The 19,044-nt window shown below is 51.9% G+C and overlaps 1 protein-coding gene across 3 annotated transcripts; it reads left to right on the top strand.

Moving 5' to 3' along the window:
- The first annotated feature begins 43 nt into the window (after positions 1-43).
- Gjc2 (gap junction protein gamma 2) lies at positions 44-9,197 on the top strand. 3 transcript variants are annotated; one of them, XM_052757437.1, is made up of 2 exons: positions 44-665; positions 7,099-9,197. In XM_052757437.1, the coding sequence occupies exon 2, from the start codon at positions 7,118-7,120 to the stop codon at positions 8,441-8,443; it is 1,326 nt and encodes a 441-aa protein (XP_052613397.1). In that variant the 5' UTR covers positions 44-665; positions 7,099-7,117; the 3' UTR covers positions 8,444-9,197. The 3 variants fall into 3 exon arrangements, with proteins under 3 accessions (XP_052613397.1, XP_052613396.1, XP_052613395.1); XM_052757436.1 differs by lacking the exon at positions 44-665 and adding an exon at positions 697-1,102; XM_052757435.1 differs by lacking the exon at positions 44-665 and adding an exon at positions 1,110-6,163.
- The last annotated feature ends 9,847 nt before the right edge of the window (positions 9,198-19,044 follow it).

Raw genomic sequence — 19,044 nt, forward strand, 5'->3', positions numbered from 1 at the left:
GGGGTTCTGCATAGGTGTCTGGTGGCCCCTGTTGCTGCTCATATCCAGGGTCCACCGGTCATCAGAATGCTAACTAGGGTTGATTGTGATCACTTCTTCCCCTAGGAGCCAGTCAACTGGGACAACCAGCATGGTTGGAATGGGGCTCAGCCCCGGAGAACTTGGTACTGCTGCTTTTTTGAGCTGTTTCTGAGCTATTTGGGGACTCAGAGTGGCAGGCACCACTGGCCAGGATGGAAAGTGCCCAGCCACAGGGGAAGAGCATGAAGAGTCATAAAGCTGGCCTGGAACCTATGGGTGCTGTGTGCTCCTGTCCTTGTGTAGAGCCAGCCAAGCCCCAAGGAAGGGCCAGTGAGCCATCTGGGCTAGTAGAGGGGCAGAGCCTGGGACCTTTGTAGAGGTTCTAGATTCTGAGCTCTAGAGCTTGTAGCGGGGTGCATCATTCCTGAGGGAGAAGTCTAAGTTGAGGGTGGCTGTCCCTCCCCTCCTGCCCAAGATGAGACATTCTGAGTGTCTGAGTCCTGCCGTCCTCCCCTCTTCCTCTGGGCTCTCAGCCCAGGCTGCCTGGCTCCGCCCAAGAGAGCAATCCCTGCAGTGAGGGCAGTGGTTGTTGCCAGCTACCCCCACCCGGTGGTCAGCCACAGCTCTCCCTTGTGCATCTCCAGGTGAGGCCGCTCCTGGGACAGGACTTGGGCAGATTAGGTGGATGTGGGTGTGAAGCGGACAGGCAGGTGCCCAGGCAGAAGTAGCCAGAGAGACCGGGGAGCCCTGGGCTGCCTCCAAAAGTACAGATGTTTCTCAAGAAGGGTGAGCCAGAACTTTCTGGACCTCAAGTGGAGGCTGGGGAAGAGAGGGCCAGGACCTGCCTGGGCCCCCAGCAGGCCTGTCCAGCTCCTCGCTGCTCCACCCCCAGGGACAATCATGGATTCAGACCCTGGGGGGAACAATGGAGCCCTTGAGGGCCCCTCCTCCATCCCCCATTGTGCTTGGTGGCGAGAGGTGGCCCTAGCCCTAGCCCGGCAGTATGCCCTTAGAGAGGACCAGCATCCAGCCGGCAGGTGGAAGGCCTCAGTCAGAGGCTTGCATTTCCAGCCTGGAAAAGGTAGGGAGGGCACCACTGGGGTTGCAGATAGGCAGGGCCTTGGCTGCTCTGTACTCTGATGGCTAATGTGGAGTTTTCCAGGCTCCTGTGTCCTCACTGGTCTTTCAGGTTCTGTGGGGGGTGTCATAGGCAGTGCTACCCTGAGAAACTCACTGGAGCTCTGGCTAGACCTTGTCTCACTGTATTAATGGACCCTTGGGGTGTCCATCAGCTTGGGTCCAGCTGGCTTCTGAGCTCTTTTTGGGTAACTAGACCCATGGTGGGGGGAGATGGGAACTAACTAGTGAGCCCAGGGTGCACTCAGTACCTCTCCCAGCAGCTGAGGCCCCTCAGGCTGTTGTAAGATGGGCCAGTCCACCCCAGCCAGTTACACTCAGTACCTCCCCAGCAGCTGAGACCCCTCAGGCTGTTGTAAGATGGGCCAGTCCACCCCAGCCATTTGTAGTGTGTCCAGGGGGTCAGAATGGGCACCAGGTCCAGTCTACTCAAACTGAACAAACTTCGTTTTCCACTTGCCTGCTGCCAAGCAGACCCTCTCAGCAGCTGGACCTGCATAACTGTTGATGGGTCAGAATGGCCCTGTAACTGGCATAGAAGTTTGTTCTAAGTGTTTCCCCACCTGCCTGCTATGTCCAGGGACTGCAGAGAGGGAGATGTGAGGACAGGGAGCCAAAAGAGGAGGTACTAAGTCCAAAGATGGGGGTGGGGGTCCTGCCCAGGAGGGCCTACTGCCTGCTGGCTGGAGTTGCTGTTGTACTGGGAAGCCTCTATGGACCAGATTGGGAAGAAGTTCTAGAGGGGGGCAGGGGAACCTGGCCCAGGTATGGGAAGGGCTGCTGGATGTGGGAGACTGAGGAGGGACAAGGATCAGGGTGAGTGTAGAATTTCTACAAGGAATTGGGCACAAGTGTGTTCCCTGAGCAATTCCAAAGGAAGGCATGTAGATTCTGGTGGTGCCTACCCAGGCCAACATCTCTGTTTCTGGAATGCACTTTAGCTGAAGGCAGCTCATTACCTGGAGGAGTTATTCAGACTCAGGGTTGTGACTCTCATACCAGGCCGAGGCTGGCCCATCTACTTTTCTGGTCCCTACAGCCAGACATCATCTAGATAGTTCTGCCTGTTTGAGCTCTCAGGAGGGTGGATTGGGTGCCAGTGAGGAAAGGTGGTAGATGAGACCCTACAGGTCATAGTGGGAGGTGGGTAGTTTCTACTGGGTACCCAGAGTTTGAGACCTAGTGTGCCAAGTCCTAATGCTTGTTGACCACAGTAACTCTCTTCACTCCTCACTTGAATCTCCTGATAGTCCTGGAGGGCAGTTGAGGACCTCCCTCAACACACATGTACACACACATACCAAACTAAGTTCCTGGGCATGTGTTTACGACACACTGGGCCACACACCATGCTATCTGCAGAGCTCTGGTCCCCTCAGGGCTGGATGTGTGAATGGACTGATTACAGTATATACTGGAAGAGGCTTTCCAAGGGAGGCAAGGGCTGAATGGGCTATGTATTTTGTGGGGGGCACCCCCTGGGCAAGCTGAAGCACACCATCACCACAACCACAGAACCTAACTCTGGACCAAGATGTAGGAGCTGCTTTGGGGCAGGAGTTCCTTGAATGAAGAACCCCTTCAATAAGCTGTGGATGCTGGAAATGGCGCCAACCTCTGTGGTGGCTGTATCTTTAACATATTTAAATTCACAACAGAATGGATAATGTAGTACAGAAAAGTTTCCAGAGGACCTCATACCCCAGGCCCCATTAACATGAAACATCACCATAATAAACTGCCTCTGTGTTAGCTGAAGGCCACAATCCAGATGTTTCCTACATTCACTTGGCCCCTCCTGACACCAGGGCACCTCTTGAAAGACAGTCTCTTTGTCTTAGCTGCCCATGGCTACTTGAATACCACCCTGGTATTTTGTAGGATGCCCTCGGAAATTGACCTGTGTTTTTTTGTTGTTGTTTTGTTTTTTTTGTTTTTGTTTTGTTTGTTTTTTCTCTTGCTTTGTTGAGGTTCTGTTTTCAGGAAGAATACTGCAAGGGTGATGAGCCATCTTTATGGATGGTATCAACAGGACTTATGTCCATGATGCCCTGAGTCACAGGCTCAGGTGTCACTGCAAAGGTGCAAGTCCCTCTTTCATGCTGTCCTCTGATACGATGTTGCTACCCACATGCAGCCACTGGAGTGGGGGGTATGCTTCCTACTCTGGTGTAGACTCTCTGAGTGGTTGGTGGTTCTCTGCACGAGGCAGGGGATGGTTCTCCTCAGCCTGGCTTTGTGTTGCGGTTGCTGTCAGCCAGGGTATCTGTAGCCAGAGCTGCAGTCTGTAACTCTACTTTGTCTATTGGTTAAATTGTTACAACTTCAGTGTGACTAATCCACATACCAATGTTCATGAGTGTGTAAGCATGTTCTTCCTCTTTGAGCTTTCTCCACGCTCTTGTTTCCCCTACCCAGCCATCTGATCAGCCACTTCCCCGAGGGATTCCCAGTTCCTCTTACTGGACAGGAAGTTAGAAACCAGAGTCCAAGATATGCTCTTTTTTGTTTGTTTGTTTGCTTTTCAAGACAAGGTTTCTCTGTGTAGCTATGTGCCTTTCCTGGATCTTGTTCTGTAGCCCAGGCTGGCCTTGAACTCACAGAGATCCACCTGGCTCTGCCTCCCGAGTGCTGGGACTAAAGGTATGCGCCACCACTGCCTGGCTAGATATGTTCTTTATTTTGTGATTGGGGTTTGAGAAAGAGGTTCAGTGGCCCAGGCTGGTATCAAACTCACCATGTAGCAGAGGATGACCCCGAAACCCTGGTCTTCCTACCTCTACCTCCCAAGCACTAGAATTATAGGCAGCATGAACATGCCCATCTCAGAAAATGCTCTTACTGAAGTATTTCTGCAGTCAGCGCCCTTCAGCGGACACAACATGAGCGCATACACACACACACACACCCCCACAGGTTTCCATGGTGTATCTGTAAGTATTCTCTGTGAGAGCCTGCCTCTACCACACTAAACACAAATGCATCCTGGAGTCTCCAGCACATAGATGGGATCAGAAAATTAACCTTTATAGTGACTGGGAAGCATCTGATAGGCAGACTAGAGTAATGAGTATGCATAGGTGCAGTTCTTTGTGTATATGTGTGTGTGTGTGTGTGTGTGTGTGTGTGTGTGTGTGTGTGTGCTTATAAAACTTGAATGGCCAGGTGATTGTGCTTGTGTTTGTGCAGCCAGAGAAAGGCAGCAGGTGTGGGCTGCAGCACAGCAGAGTGTAGCAGGAGCCCGCTGAGGAATGGGCGGGGCACTCGGTGCAGTAACTAGGTGGAACCCTGATATGTGCCCTAGTCAGAAGTCACTGGAGGAGCTGAGCATGATACATGCCTAAAAAGTGCCAGCACTTGGCAGGTATGGGAGGAGGATGAAGAGTTCAAGGTCATCCTAACTCTTACAAATCAATACATAAGGAGTCTGAAGTCCACTTGTGCCACATGAAACCTTGTCTTTAATAAAAGCCATTGGAGGCAGCAGGGGTAATCTGGTCGGTGTGCATTCTATACCCCAGTGGGCATGGAGTCAGGTTTACTGGGAAGAGTGAAAGAGCTGGGACCTAGAGGGCCAGCGACCACCTGGTCTCAAGTGGTGCATGTGGCAAGTGCAGATGGGTTCAGGGTTTACTGATGGACACAAGATGTTCAGGAGACAGCAACTCAGGCTGGACAGGTCACTTTGGAGGAGAGATGGACATATGGGTCTGACCCTCTGTAGTTTGAGGAGCCTGCTGGTGGGCCAGGGCCAGGGTGGGAAAGAGTTAGAGGCTAGAGGTTCAAGTCTGGAAGTCTCCCTGTATATGGCCTGAGTCCAGGGTCCTGGTTTTTCCATTTCAACTCTACAACCACTGCACTTCTTAGTGCTGTGCTCAAGAGTGAATAGCCATTGCTGTGAATGAATACATTGAGTGACAGGTCCTTCCAAAGCAAAGTCCCATTGTCTGTCCAGGGCCAGAGTCAGCCCACAGCTAAGCTATGGTGTCTCTGTTGTTGCCTGTACATATCTTACAATGAATGACAGGAGTAGGTATACCAGAGAAATGACAAGCTGCCAACCAAGGCTTTACCAGCGATCCAGTTGTTAAATACCACACATGGCTAAGCAGGTCTACTCAGGAACTCCTGGTTCCAGATCTTGCTGGTAAGCCTCGGGCTCTTTTGATTGGGGTCTCAGGTGGGGGCTAAGACTGAAGCTGTGGTGAAGAGAGTTGAATCCACTCCTGAGAAGACACCAGGTGGCCCCACTCTATGCCCATGTCTGAAGCAGAGAAGTAGAAGGGGTGGACCCTGAAGGTGTAACAGCCTGTGAATGTGCATGTGTGGATGTGTTCATTCTTGCTGTGGGAGTATGCATGGGTTCCTTTGTGTGCATGTGTAAGTGATCACGTGTGCCTGAGCTCACTCTTCTTTATGAATGAGCATTTGGATAAGTAAGTTTTGATTTTTTACATGTGTGGTTGAGTTGGTGAATAAGTGTATATGAGTGTTGGTATGTATGAATGTGTGCATGCCAGTATGTGTGTGCACATGTGTATTTATGAATGCACACATCTTTGTGTATACATTTGTATCTGAATGCATGTGCATGCATATGAGTATACACTGTGTCTGTGGATGTACACCTGTGTGCGTATGAAGGTAACTATGTTGTATGTGCATGTTTGCATATATAAGACACAGACACACATACTTTAGTGTGCATGCGTGTATGCACATGAGGGTGTGTGTCTCTGATTGCATACATGTGGTCCCAAGAGGGGATTCACAGATGTGAGGATGTGGGGGCATTTCCTCAGGAACCCCTGCTGTCCTGCTGGCTGCCCCCTCTTCCTGCCCTGAGGGGAGAGGCCCTAGCTACATAAAGAGGCGTGGAGCCACCACTCCTGATGCTGGTCCATACCTGCTGCTGCTACCTCCTAGGCCCTGCCAGGGGGAGGGAGCCTGAAGTGTCAGTGTTGAATGCTTGGGAGACTCCTGCCCTAAACCTTCCCAGGAGCAGGTACTAACTCTGTGGTAGCTGTGAGGAGTAAGGGCGGGCATCAGGGAACCACAGAGCCCTTCTCTGATACATGTCTGTTCTAGGCTGAGTTGGTCTAGATGTTGCCATCTCTGAGGCTCACAGGTGCCCGAGTGTGGCTGTGTATCAGTCTGTAGCCTCACCAGACATGGTCCTGCCTGGACAGATCTGGGACTGGCCAGGGGATTGGGACCTGGGGCTGGATAAAGAGCCCTAGATGGTCTCTGAGCGGTGGGAGGGGTAGCTGACAGGCTAAGTGCTGCAGGACTAGCCAAGGGCTTGGGGAGAATGAGGGTCCTTTATGGAAGGGACTTCCAGAGCTGCTTGCAGGGTGTGGAAGGAGAAAAGCTGGGGTTGCTGGAGGGTTAGAAGCATAGGGGAGGGCTGGGGGCCAAAAGGTATGTATGGTTTGGGGCTGGGGAATGATGGAGCTTCGGGACTATGGGGGACTGTTCTGACTACAAGGGGTGGGAAGCAGCAGCAGAGGTTGTGAAGGCCTGAGTGGCTGGGAGGCCTGGGGTAAGTCCTAGGAGAGTGGCATCCAATCTGGGGCTGAGCTGGACTGGCGCTGCCCTGTTCTCTCCCTCTGCCAATAAAGGCAGCACGCAGGCTCTAAGGCTCTATGGGCCTGGGACAGAGGTGCATTTCCCACAAGTTGGAGCTTTCTTGGGGAGCTTTGGGAGAGAGAAGAGAGGAAAGGTGGGAGCAGGGGTCAGTGGGAGATGCTCTGTCCCTATCCTTAACACATAGGATGAGGATGCAGATGAGGAAGACCTTTTCTGCAAAGTAGTGAGCTCAAGGTCACTTGGGGTGTGTAAGCAGAACACAATTGCTGGACAAGCCTGCAGGCACCTCAACTCTGGGCCCCAGCAGTTCCTAGTTGTCACCTGCTGACCACCAGTCATACATGCCTGTAGGTCCCACCTGCTCGCTCCCATGACCAACATGAGCTGGAGCTTCCTGACGCGGCTGCTGGAGGAGATCCACAATCATTCCACCTTCGTGGGCAAAGTGTGGCTCACTGTGCTAGTGGTCTTCCGAATTGTGCTAACGGCTGTGGGTGGCGAGTCCATCTATTCGGATGAGCAATCCAAGTTCACCTGCAACACGCGGCAGCCGGGCTGTGACAATGTCTGCTATGACGCCTTCGCGCCCTTGTCGCACGTGCGCTTTTGGGTCTTTCAAATCGTGGTCATCTCCACGCCTTCTGTCATGTACCTGGGCTATGCAGTCCACCGCCTGGCGCGCGCCTCGGAGCAGGAACGCAGACGCGCCCTCCGTCGTCGCCCCGGCCCCCGGCGCGTGCCCCGGGCGCAGCTGCCACCGCCGCCTCCTGGCTGGCCGGACACCACGGATCTGGGTGAGGCGGAGCCCATACTGGCGCTGGAGGAGGAGGAGGACGAGGAGCCGGGGGCGCCCGAGGGCCCCGGGGAAGACACGGAGGAGGAGCGCGCAGAGGATGTAGCTGCCAAGGGGGGCGGAGGTGATGGCAAAACGGTGATCACTCCTGGCCCGGCCGGGCAGCACGACGGGCGACGGCGCATCCAGAGGGAGGGCCTGATGCGCGTGTACGTGGCTCAGCTGGTGGTAAGGGCGGCCTTCGAGGTGGCCTTTCTGGTGGGCCAGTACTTGCTGTACGGCTTCGAGGTGCCACCTTTCTTTGCCTGTAGCCGCCAGCCTTGCCCGCACGTGGTGGACTGCTTCGTGTCGCGGCCAACCGAGAAGACGGTCTTCCTGCTGGTCATGTATGTGGTTAGCTGCCTATGCCTGTTGCTCAACCTCTGTGAGATGGCGCACCTGGGTCTTGGCAGCGCGCAGGACGCTGTACGCGGCCGTCGGGGAGCCTCAGCGCCGGGTCCTGGCCCAGCGCCGCGCCCGCCGCCCTGCGCTTTCCCATCCGCCGCCGCCGCCGGGCTGGCTTGCCCTCCCGAATACAGCCTGGTGGTGCGCGCGGCTGAGCGGGCGCGTGCGCACGACCAGAACTTGGCTAACCTGGCCCTGCAGGCACTGCGCGATGGGGCGGCGGCGGCAGCGGTGGTCGCGGATCGGGACAGCCCGCCATGCTCAGGGCTCAATGCAGCCTCTCGGGGGGCACCCAGGGCGGGTGGCCCAGCTTCCGGAACCGGTAGCGCCACGTCGGGGGGCACCGTTGGGGAGCAGGGCCGGCCGGGAGCTCAGGAACCGCTGGCCACTAAGCCCAGGGCTGGCTCTGAGAAGGGCAGCACAGGCAGTAGGGACGGCAAGGCCACGGTGTGGATCTGAGGGCACTGGGGAGAGAGCTCAGGGAGGGTCTGGCTTGAGGGGTCAATGGAAACCTTTCTGTCCTCAACCGGTGACCGCTGACAGACCCCCTAAGGGCTTTTAGAAGAGGAAGCTGAAGACCCTTAAGAAGCGCTGGCTCAGGTATCTCCCTGCAGGATGGGAAGGGGAGTCACCAGGGTCTTGTCTGTGGCCCCTGGGGAGGGGGAAGGGGGCAGAGCTGTGTCCCAGGAACTGACTGCCCCTCCAGGCTGTTAAGCAGATGACCCCTCAGTCATCCGCTGGGTCTACCAGTCCTTCCTTTTAGGCTCTCCTGCAGCTTCCTCGTAGGATGGAGGTGTCTGGCATGAACCTTTTGGGGACTGTGCTTACCCTCACTGAAGGAGCATATAGGTTCCTCTACAGCCCCCTCAGCCTTTACAGAGCCAGGGAACTCCCAGGTCCGGGACAAGCGATAGCCTTGGTCTACTCCCAGCTCTTGGCTCCCTGCTTGAGGCAACTGAAGGAGGCCGGGGCAGAGTATAGCCTCCACTCCCTGAGCTGAGGTAGCCTGGCATGGGCCGTTTCTAGGACATCCTGGGAGTTCTGTCATGCCTTGCTGCTTAGATCCATAAGGCTGTGGTCCAGGGCTGTGGTTTTGACTATGATGGAAGATTAGAGCTCTGGGGAGCCTGTCCCCATCTTTTGTGCCCTTCTCCCTGTTTTAAAGCCAACTTCCGGAACAAATGAAGAAAATAAAACTAACTTTTTGTTTACACCCAAGTGTGTATGTGTGCTTCTATGTCTGAGCCCACATTGCACACTGGTTACACTGTGTGTGTAACCATGTGTTGTGGGTCTGTGTCTGAGCATTCAGAAATGTATTCACTGCAGTCCATTGCGGGGAGACAGCTTAACTGCAGGGAGGCTGGGAGAGGAGACCCCTCCTCAGGGACAGGCTTGGGAATTAAGCTGGAGACCAAACCCTGGAGGTCATCAGACCTATGATGGTGCCACTTGGTGCCAGGCAGCATGCCAGGGCTGGGTGGTAGGGCTTGGCACACAGATGTCAGAAACAAAGAACAGTCAGGCAGAAGGTCAGTCTGCAGTTCAGGGGACAGAGGCAGTCCATCTTGGGCTGGAGGTGTGTAGTGCTGGCCAGGACAGTGGTGTTGACTTTGGGGAGATGAGGGAGGAGGGCAGAGGATAGGGAAACACAAGCCACTCCTAGCCGGGAGCAATCTCAGAGCAGACTCCAGCTGCCTCCTGTGATGACCAGGACCACGCTGCACTTCCCAGCTGCACATCCCTTCCTGGAGTCCCGGAGCCAGGCTCAGCCCAGCCTCAGTCTGACCTCAGCATGATTGCAGTCAGATAGAGCAGGCTGAGTCCCTTTCCTTCTGGAGCCCACACACCTGGTCCCAAGCCTCAAGAGGGCCCTTACTCCAGCTGAGCCCCACTTCAAGTGAACCCCACCTTATTGTGAACCTAGTCCTCAGCTGAGTCTTAGCTCCTGGTGCATCTGGCATCCAGGAGAACGGGTTTCAGGAAGCTTTGGCTATCTAGGCTGAGCCTCAGCTGAACCTCAGCTCCAGGTAAGCTTCGGCTCCAGGCTGAGTGAGCTTCATCCCTAGGAGATCACAGAAGAGCATGCTGGGAGTGGAGCTTCAGGAAGGAAGGTAAATCCAGCCCAAAGCAACGTCTCTCCAAGTGGGGTCTAGTGGGGTCCAATGGAGTCCAGCTGACGGCGTCTCTGCTAAGAAGGCATCCCTGTTACAAGGCATTGTGAATTTGGGGCTGTGTTGTTGGGGTGTCATCATAGAGTGGGGGCAGGGACTCTGTGCTGGGGGAAGGGTGTAGAGTCAAATATGCTCGTTAACAGACTGCAGCTCTTACCCGTTTGTTCTAATGAGGTCTTCACCTGATTGGACAAGGCCTCCCCAGCTTTCCCTGGTCTACTGATTCAAATGCCATTTATCTCACAGAGAAACTCTCCCAGACATACCCAAGACATCATTTTAATGAGTCATCCCTAACTGACACTGGTAACTGTATAGAGTCTGATAACTGGGTAGGTGTCTACAGTGTGTAACAGTCAGAGCAGGCTAATGGTATGTCTGTTGCTGAAGATCCATCATTTTATAATGTCTTTTGATATTGGAGCCTTCAGACTTGTCTTTGCTACTCTTTATTTTTATTTTTTTAAAAAGTATTTAACTTATTTATTTTATGTGCATTGGTGTGAGGGTATCAGATCCCCTGGAACCTGAGTTAAAGACAGTTGTGAGCTGCCAGGTGGGTGCTGGGAATTGAACTGGGTCCTCTGAAAGAGCAGCCAGTGCTCTTTTTTTTCCCCCTCGAGACAGGGTTTCTCTGTGTGGTTTTGGTGCCTGTCCTGGATCTCGCTCTGTAGACCAGGCTGGCCTCGAACTCACAGAGATCCGCCTGGCTCTGCCTCCCGAGTGCTGGGATTCAAGGCGTGCGCCACCCACCACCCGGCGGCAGCTAGTGCTCTTAACCACTGACCCATCTCTCCAGCCCCCCTCTGCTACTTTTTAAAGGGAGTATGTGAACTACTGTAAATTACAACGTACTAGTTGGCCAGGTATCTAGGCCCTGTGGTCCAGCCGGGTGAAAGAGATAGAGTAAGGCAGTTTCCTTTTTAGACAGAGGAGGACAAGAGGCCCTGAGATTAAAAAAAAAAAAAAAAAAAAAAAAACCTTTACAGACTGGCAGAGCCAGTTTCTCGGTGAGCTCTATGCAGAGGCCTCGAGGTTCACAAGGAGACATTTGCAGAGTAGCAGGTTTACCAAGGATGTGGAGACGGTGAATGCAGAAGCTGGATCCAGAAAACAAACAAACAAACAAACAAACAAAAAACCCAATTGAAATTAGTTAAAAGCTGAAAACTTAGCTCTAAAGCCCTCCTTCACATGAATACTGGACTGAGCCTTGTGAGCACAGTGCCTCTGTAACCAGCCTCCTTCCCTGTTAAGTGTAGCTTAGGAGCTGTGTTTTCAAAGATGGCTCTTGCTCTCCTTACTTCCTGTTCTTCCTTTCCTTGAATCTTCCCGGTGGGCTTTTCCTGAGTCCTCACTCCTTTGCCTTATCCTCCACCCAAAAAAGTTCCCACACCCATTTAATTCTGCTGAACAGAAACCTCTCCATGCAGTCCCTCGTTTACATATAGGCCTGGGCCAACCAGACTCAAGTATTGGGTATGAAAATAGCCCAGCTAAGTCCAGGTCAACTGGAAACTCACTTTTGAGCTCCGTTCCTTATACGGAGCTGCTTCTCTACCTCAATAAAGCTCTGCTTGTCCTTCTGCTGTCCCTGAGGCTATTTATTTTAGATCAGTTTTGAGACAATGAACCTGGGAGCCACTAGCTCAGAATGACTTAGGTGGCCATTGAATTTCTGGAGCCCCAGTTCCCTGGGCCAAGCCCACTCAAGCCAAGAAATAGGCTTTGTCACATTCAAAGACTCCCATAACACTAGCAGACACATAGAGCTCCCATTGCGGAGAGTCTGGAGGGAGCTTCTGTTTAATCAGCCAGATAGAGAACGCAGTATGCAGCGTGTAACTGCAGCTCCTGTGAGTTCTGTTTCTCTGGAGACTCCTGGCTAGGAGCTGGGCCCCAAAGTGCACAAAGCTCAATTTTGCAGGTGGGTCAGTTTGCTCTACCTCCCATTATGATTGCTCCATAATGGGTACCTTGTATATAGAGTTGTGGTCTCCCACAGGCATGGGTGCTGCAAGCCAAGGACCAGAGTTACCGTAGGGCTGGCCACTCCTGAGACCCCTCTTCTTGGCTTATAAACATCATCTTCTCACTGTGTCCTCACAGTGCCTGGATTAGGGCCACTCTGGTGACCTCATTGACCTTAAGCACATCTTCAGTGGGTGAAACTTTTTGAGACAGGGTTTCACTGTAGCTCAGGCTACCCTCAAACTCCTGAACCTCCTGCCTCCATCTCCCAATGTGTACCACCACACCCAGTTCCTTGATAATTTCTTTTCTTTTTCAAGACAAGGTTTCTCCCTCTGTAGACCAGGCTGGCCTCGAACTCATAGAGATCCGACTGCCTCTGCATCCCGAGTGTTGGATTAAAGGCCACTACCGCCTTGCCCTTAATAATTTTTGAGGCTCTGTCTCCAAATGCAAACACATTCTGAGTTCACGGAGTTTAGGATGTCAACATACAATTTTCTCCATCTCAAGAGGTACTTGCCCAGCTGAAGGTTCTGTGTCGATGGAGGGAGAGACCCTCGACAGTGATGACTTAGGTACTGTTCCACCCTCACAGTCAGAGTGTCCCTGGCTGTCCCTGGACTGTGCTCGCTAAGTCCCAACCTCCATGCCATCTACCAGTCCTACCTCTAAGACCAGCTCCTTGACAATGTGGACATCATCACAGTCCCGTGTGTGACCCCAGTCCCCTGTGTGACCCCAGGTAGAGAGGACAGCAACAAACTAAAGGATTGAGTCTGTGCAAGTCCAGGCTGGTGAAACAATGAGTTTATTAGAGTTATTTTAGGAACATGGGTAACTCCATAGGCAGCTATATTGCCATGAAGTCCCCTGGGCAATTTATGGACATCAACACCACTGGGAGAACCTACATGCAGTATGGATGGCTCATGATAAAGCTGCACCAGTGGGGAGCCCCCTGGGTGACTGGCAAGTAGCTACATGATTAAAGAGTCTTCTCGAATTCCCCAGGATCCTTCCACCTCCTTATAACCTTGGGAAAGGATGGACCCAGTGAAGAGCTCTTGAAAACCCTGTGAGCCCCAAGAGCCTCTAGGCCCCACCCATGAGGGAATCTTAATGGCTTGGTCTCATGGGGGTCCCGAGTGAGTGGGTGATGACTGTTGCTCAGGTTCAAGACAGCATTGTCATGTCCTACTTGGGAGAAACAGCTCAACAACACACGCGTGAGCCCTGAGCCCCAGGCTGGGCTGTGGCCTCTCACTGTTTGGTAAAATCTAAGATACTCAACTCTCTTTCATTTCCCAAGGCTGAAGTCACCCAACCACTAACCTAGCATGTATTAGTAGCCACTTAGCTTCATGCCTCAGTTTCTCCATTTCCCTGGGATAAGCACAGGCTCCACTGGACACTCCTGCCCAAACCCACCCTCATCCTCTCCGCTCCCTACCTTCTGACCTCTGAGCAGCCCTGTGGCCTGGCTGGAGGGCCCACCCTTACCCCACACTGTATGGCGGCCGTGCCTTGCTGGCGCAGGATCAATTGGGAGCTGCCTCTGTCTCATGGCCATCCGTTTCCACAGCCTTAGCCAACTGGCTGAGGCTCATGAGAGTTCGTGGAGGGCCAGGGCGGAGAGGGGGCATGTTCAGAGACACCCCCAGAATAGGGCAGCTCACTTCTTCCTCTGGGAAGGGAGGAAGCCTAAGGAGAGAAAAACAGGAAACTACCTCCATCCTGGGAAGTGGGACCTGGGACCCCACCTGGCTGATTTTCCAGCTCTCCCACCCCTCCTGATGGCGGCAGGACCTGGTCCTAAGAGAGATGTTGGTGATGGCATCAGTTGTAGTTGAGCTCTGAGGACCTGATAGGCCCCTCAGTTCCCTGGAGCTTTCAGGGGCCAGTCCATCGTCCCCTCCTCATGGAAGTGGGGCAGCAGGCAGTCCACATGCCAGTCTTGTGGAGGTTACTGAGCATGGACCTAACATTTTGAGGTCCAGAAAGTTCCCCGGACAGAGGCTGCAGCCATCACCAACACACTTCAGCAGACAAACTCCATTTAGTTTCACTGGAGTCATTTACATGGCACTGACCATGGCTGCTAGCCAGGGCAGGAATGCAGGGAGCTTGCTGATGTATTCTGAGTGACTCTAGCTTGGGCACTGGGGTGCTGGGTAGATTTTCTTGCTTGCCCTTCCTGCCCTCCCTGCATGGGCGGGAAGCCCATTCCTCCTGTGCTGGCTAGGGACAAACTGATGTGAGGCCTGAGGAATGTGACCCTTGGCCCCGTGGGTGTTGCCCCCAGTCAGTGTTGTCCTGTTATGGCTTCCCTAATGTTCTCCCCCAGGCTGGCAGGGGTTGCTAGGTCACCCTCAGGCCTAGGGAAGAGGAAGTTGTGATCTTCCAGGGGCACACATTCCAGCTGCAGGGAGGGTAAATCAGGAAGCCTGCAGCCCGAGGGGAGCTGAGAGCTGGAAGACATTAATGGGGGTCTGCCTGGACCTCAATCAGAAAATATTACTCACGGTAGTTAAGGTGATGGTTGATGTTAAGTTGCGTGTCCCAACACAGGCCAGGCCCACCAGTGATCCTAGGGCCTTACAGGATTTGAGGTAGACAGGAAGGCCTTGAAGTTCAAGTGCAGGGCCTGAGCCCTGATCTTAGTGGTGTGTGTGTGTGTGTGTGTGTGTTACGTGTTTAGCCCCTGTTCATCCTTTCTTTTTGAGACTGGGGTCTCACATAGCACAGGTTGGCTTAAACTTGCTATACAGACGAGGATGCCTTTGAACTCTGGATCCTTCTTGTGCCTTCCAAGTGCTGGGATTAGAGGCATGCACACTATACTCTGCTTGTTCAGGCCATTCCACCGGACCACAGTGTTTTTTTTTTTTTTTTTACCCAGTAACAACCAAGCTGCTGCCCTAGATTTAGGGATCTGGCAGTGAGCTGCATGAAGGTTCTCTGCTTGGCTAGATTGTGGGTCTCTGACCGGGCTCGGCCTCAAAAAACCAAGCTTTAGCAAGAACTCTGCTACAGCAGTTTAGAGGGACTCTCCACTCTGAACACTCAGCCGCATGGTTCTGTGACCAGCTCCTTATCTCCCAGTCCGAAGTGCTGTGTGCACACCTGGAACACTTCCAGCAGGAACCTGTTAGGTGGACTGGGCTAGAGTCCCCTTCAGCAGAAGTCTCCTCTTGGTTCCTCTCCAGGCACCAACTCCCTGCTCCTGTAAGCTCCCACAGCCAGGTTGTTTGGGGGGCAGAGCCTGACCTCTCCCTGACTGCAATGCCCTGCTGTTGTGGTTCTGGTCCCTAAAAGCACAACCCTCACTGCACCTCTGCATGGTCTCAGTAATAGCTTTTAAAAAAGACTTATTTGTGTGTGCATGCATGTGCGTGTGCATGCATATGTGTGTGTGTGCATTCAGAGCCCAGAAGAGGGTGTCAGATCCTTCCAAGCTGGAGTTACATGTTTTCAGGATGCCTGTTACGTGGGTGCTGGGATCCAAAATCTGGTCCTCGTGATTATGCAGCAAGTGCTCTAAAATCACGGAGCCATCTCTCCAGCCCCAATAGCAGCTTCTTTAACATCACCTTAGCAACTACCATAAGGAGTATTTGCTTTAGGCTGGACATGATGACACTCACCTCTACTCTCAGCAGACACAGGTAGGTCTCCGTGACATTGGGGCAAGCCTGTTCTACATATGGAGTTTCAGGCCACCCAGGGTTACACAGTGAAACACTGTCAAAAAATTTGTTTTTTGTTTAACATGAAAGTCCCACCTGCCTGGAGCTCAGAGACATAAACAAGGGCATTTTCAAGTCTTTGATGTGTTGTGTGAGGAGTGGAACACAGAAGAGGAACAAGTTAGGCCCCTGGAGGCTGACAGCATGGGACTGACTTGAGCAGGTTTCTTGCAGAAGATTGCTGGAGCCACCCTGAAGTGGGGTGAGCCATAGCAGGGGAAGTGGCCTTCCAGCAGAGAGACCACGTGTTCAGGGTGCAGCTTCTGATCGGGGCTCAGGGTTATCACTCTTTGGAGATGTGTATAGTCCAGTGGCTACAGCTCCATGAGCTGCCGTTCCCACCACATTCATCCACTTGAGCTCATCCATGACACAGCAGCTCCTAGAGGACTCCAAATCATGTCTAGGCTTGTTACAGGGATAGAACAGAAGAATGAGATCTGTCCTTGTCCCCAGGAGACACTTGAGCTGCTGATGTCCCCATGGTTCGGCAGAAAAGATCAGCAGCAGTAACAATAAAATTGGCAGAGCTGGATGGATAAGGCAAAGCAGCGGGGTGTGGACACTTGGCAAATGGAGGTGATTAGCAGCTTGCTTATCATCCCAACACAGTCTCTGCAGGTTGAAATGTTAGTGTAAGGCTGGGAACACACATGCTGTGGGCTGAATGTTCCTACCCCATCTGGACTACCAGCCTAGGCATCCTTGGTGTCCAGAGGCTTGTGGTGAATTGTCAGCCCTTTGTTGCTAATCCAAGCTGATACAGGATAACCAGGTTTTTCAGTGTACTGGGTATGCTAATCCAAGCTGATACAGGATAACCAGGTTTTTCAGTGTACTGGGTAAGACGCATTAATTTCCAATAACTTGATATTTATCTTAAATGGAGTCTTCTAGTAGTACAGAAATTGCTGACACAGCACATAGATCCTTCTGTATTTTTTTAAAGACAAGGGTCTCACTATGTAGCTCTGGCTTGCCTGAAACTTTTCTATGGAGAAGACCAGGCTGGCTTCAAAAATCACAGTGATCCACCTGCCTCTGCCTCCTGAGTGCTGATTAAAGGTGTGTACCACCACTCTCTACCTGCTTTTCCTTTCTTAATAAACTGTCTCTAGAAGAGGGATGGAGAGTTGACTCAGAGGTTAAGAGCACCTATTGTTCTCGCAAAGGATTTGAGTTCAGTTCCCAGCATCTATGTGGTGGCTCACAACCATCTGTTAGTGCCAATCCTATGGGATCCAAACACCATTTTCTGACCTCAGTGGGCACTAGACACGAACATGGTGCACGAACATACATACAAAATAATAAAATAAAGAAATCTAAAAAAAAATGTATAAACTACCTCTCTCTCTATTTCTCACCATGTGTCTTGGGTGCAATACTTTGCCCTGGTGTGGTAGGGGCCTCTGAAAGCCATGGGAAAGAAAAACAGAAAATAGCCACTCGGGCTGAACAATGAATGCCCGTGTGTGTGTGTGTGTGTGTGTGTGTGTGTGTGTGTGTGTGTGTGTGTATATATATATATATATATATATATATATATATATATATATAAATGATTACATCTCCTTCACCCCCATCTTTGCTTAGTGTCCTCAGAGATCTTGAAGGAAAGGCCATCATGTGGTTTAGTTTTTGCCAAGTTTATGTGAGACCTTGCTACATTCCCCGAGTGGCCCTCCTTTTCTCCATATCTAGGCCATCTTTAGAATCCCACCTCAAGATTTTAAAATATCCAATAAAATTATAAGTTGCCATATATGGAAGACAAGGGACCAAAGGCCACATAAAAAAGTCTCAGTGTCACTTTTTTTTTAAAGCAAGAATTTCACTGCGACTGCTGGAGTAATCAAAAACTGTTTTCCTGAAAAGTCTTGGTGCCTCTTTGTTCGTAATTTCACAACATTAGGACCCAAGAGCCTGGAATCAAGTGCCCTTTGAACTCAGGCCTGAGCTGTTAACATTCTGAACTTAGATTGGGGCCCAACACTAAGCATATTTTCTCCCTTTCTTTCTCTTTATCTCTGGATTCTGGCCAAAAGCCTAGTAAGCATGCTTTCGCTTCCCTACTACTCTGGGCTTTCTGTTTCTGTGACCTTCATTTAAACGCAAAAGGCTCTGTTCTCCAAGCAGCTGTAGAATTTCCAGCTTACCTACTGACTTTTTGTTTCTATCAGGGTTTCTATTGCTGTGACGAAACACCATGACCAAAAAGCAAGTTGGGAAGGAGAGGGTTTATTTGGCTTACACTTCCATATTGCTGTTCATCACCAAAGGAAGTTGGGACAAGAACTCAACCAGGTGGAACCTGGAGGCAGGAGCTGATGCAGAGTCCATGGAGGGGTGCTACTTACTGGCTTGCTCTCCATGGCTTGTTCAGTCTGCTTTCTCAGGGAACCCAGGACCACCAGCCCAGGGATGGCCCCACCCACAATGGGCTGGGCCTTCCCCCATGTAAGACAATGTCTTACAGCCAGATCTTATGGAGGCAATTTCTTCATTGAGGTTCCCTCCTCTCTGATGGCTTTAGCTTGTGTCAAGCTGACATAAAACTATCCAGCACACCTACTCTATTGTTTTTCTCCCAACTGCTAATAAACTTGCTCTCAAGCTTCCAAGAACATTTCTAAAATCTTTTGTTAACAAGACTACAGATCTACAATAGGGAACCCCAGAACCAAGAACAGGGTCTCAAAAGAGATAATCTGTACGGTCGTTTTCATAGCAGCATTACTCCCAGCATTCAAAACGTGGGCACCTCCCGAGTGCCCATGACAGCTGAGTGCATAAGGGCAATGTGGGCATTCATGGAATGGAATACATCTTTCAAAAAGGGAAGGTGCATGGATAAAGGCTACATGGAAAGAGCCAGGTGCAAGAGGACGAGCACCGGAGCTTCAATCCACACGCACAGAAAGTAAACCGTGGGTGCCAGGGTCTGGATGTGTTTCTGGGGGCGTCAGTATGGAGACGGGAACGTTCTGGAGTCGGATGGTGGTGAGGGCTGTGCAGCAGTATGAAGAATCTGACCTGAATGTACTGAAGGTGGCCTTGCTGCCTGGTTTTTATCAACTTGACACCCACCCAGACATATCTGGGAAGAGGGAATCTCGAGAAAATGCCTCCATAAGATTGGCCTGTAGGCAAGTCTCTGGAGGTA

The sequence above is a fragment of the Peromyscus californicus genome, unplaced genomic scaffold, assembly GCF_007827085.1.
Source record: "Peromyscus californicus insignis strain IS unplaced genomic scaffold, ASM782708v3 Scaffold_3__1_contigs__length_106647218, whole genome shotgun sequence".
NCBI lineage: Eukaryota > Metazoa > Chordata > Mammalia > Rodentia > Cricetidae > Peromyscus > Peromyscus californicus.

What these genes read in the sequence shown, in the direction of transcription:
- Gjc2 (XM_052757435.1), top strand. Translation starts at nt 6,051, where the DNA reads ATGCTGGTCCATACCTGCTGCTGCTACCTCCTAGGCCCTGCCAGGGGG. An exon ending in CTAAACCTTCCCAGGAGCAG is followed by an intron (nt 6,164 to 7,098) that starts GTACTAACTCTG and finishes ACATGCCTGTAG; the next exon opens with GTCCCACCTGCTCGCTCCCA.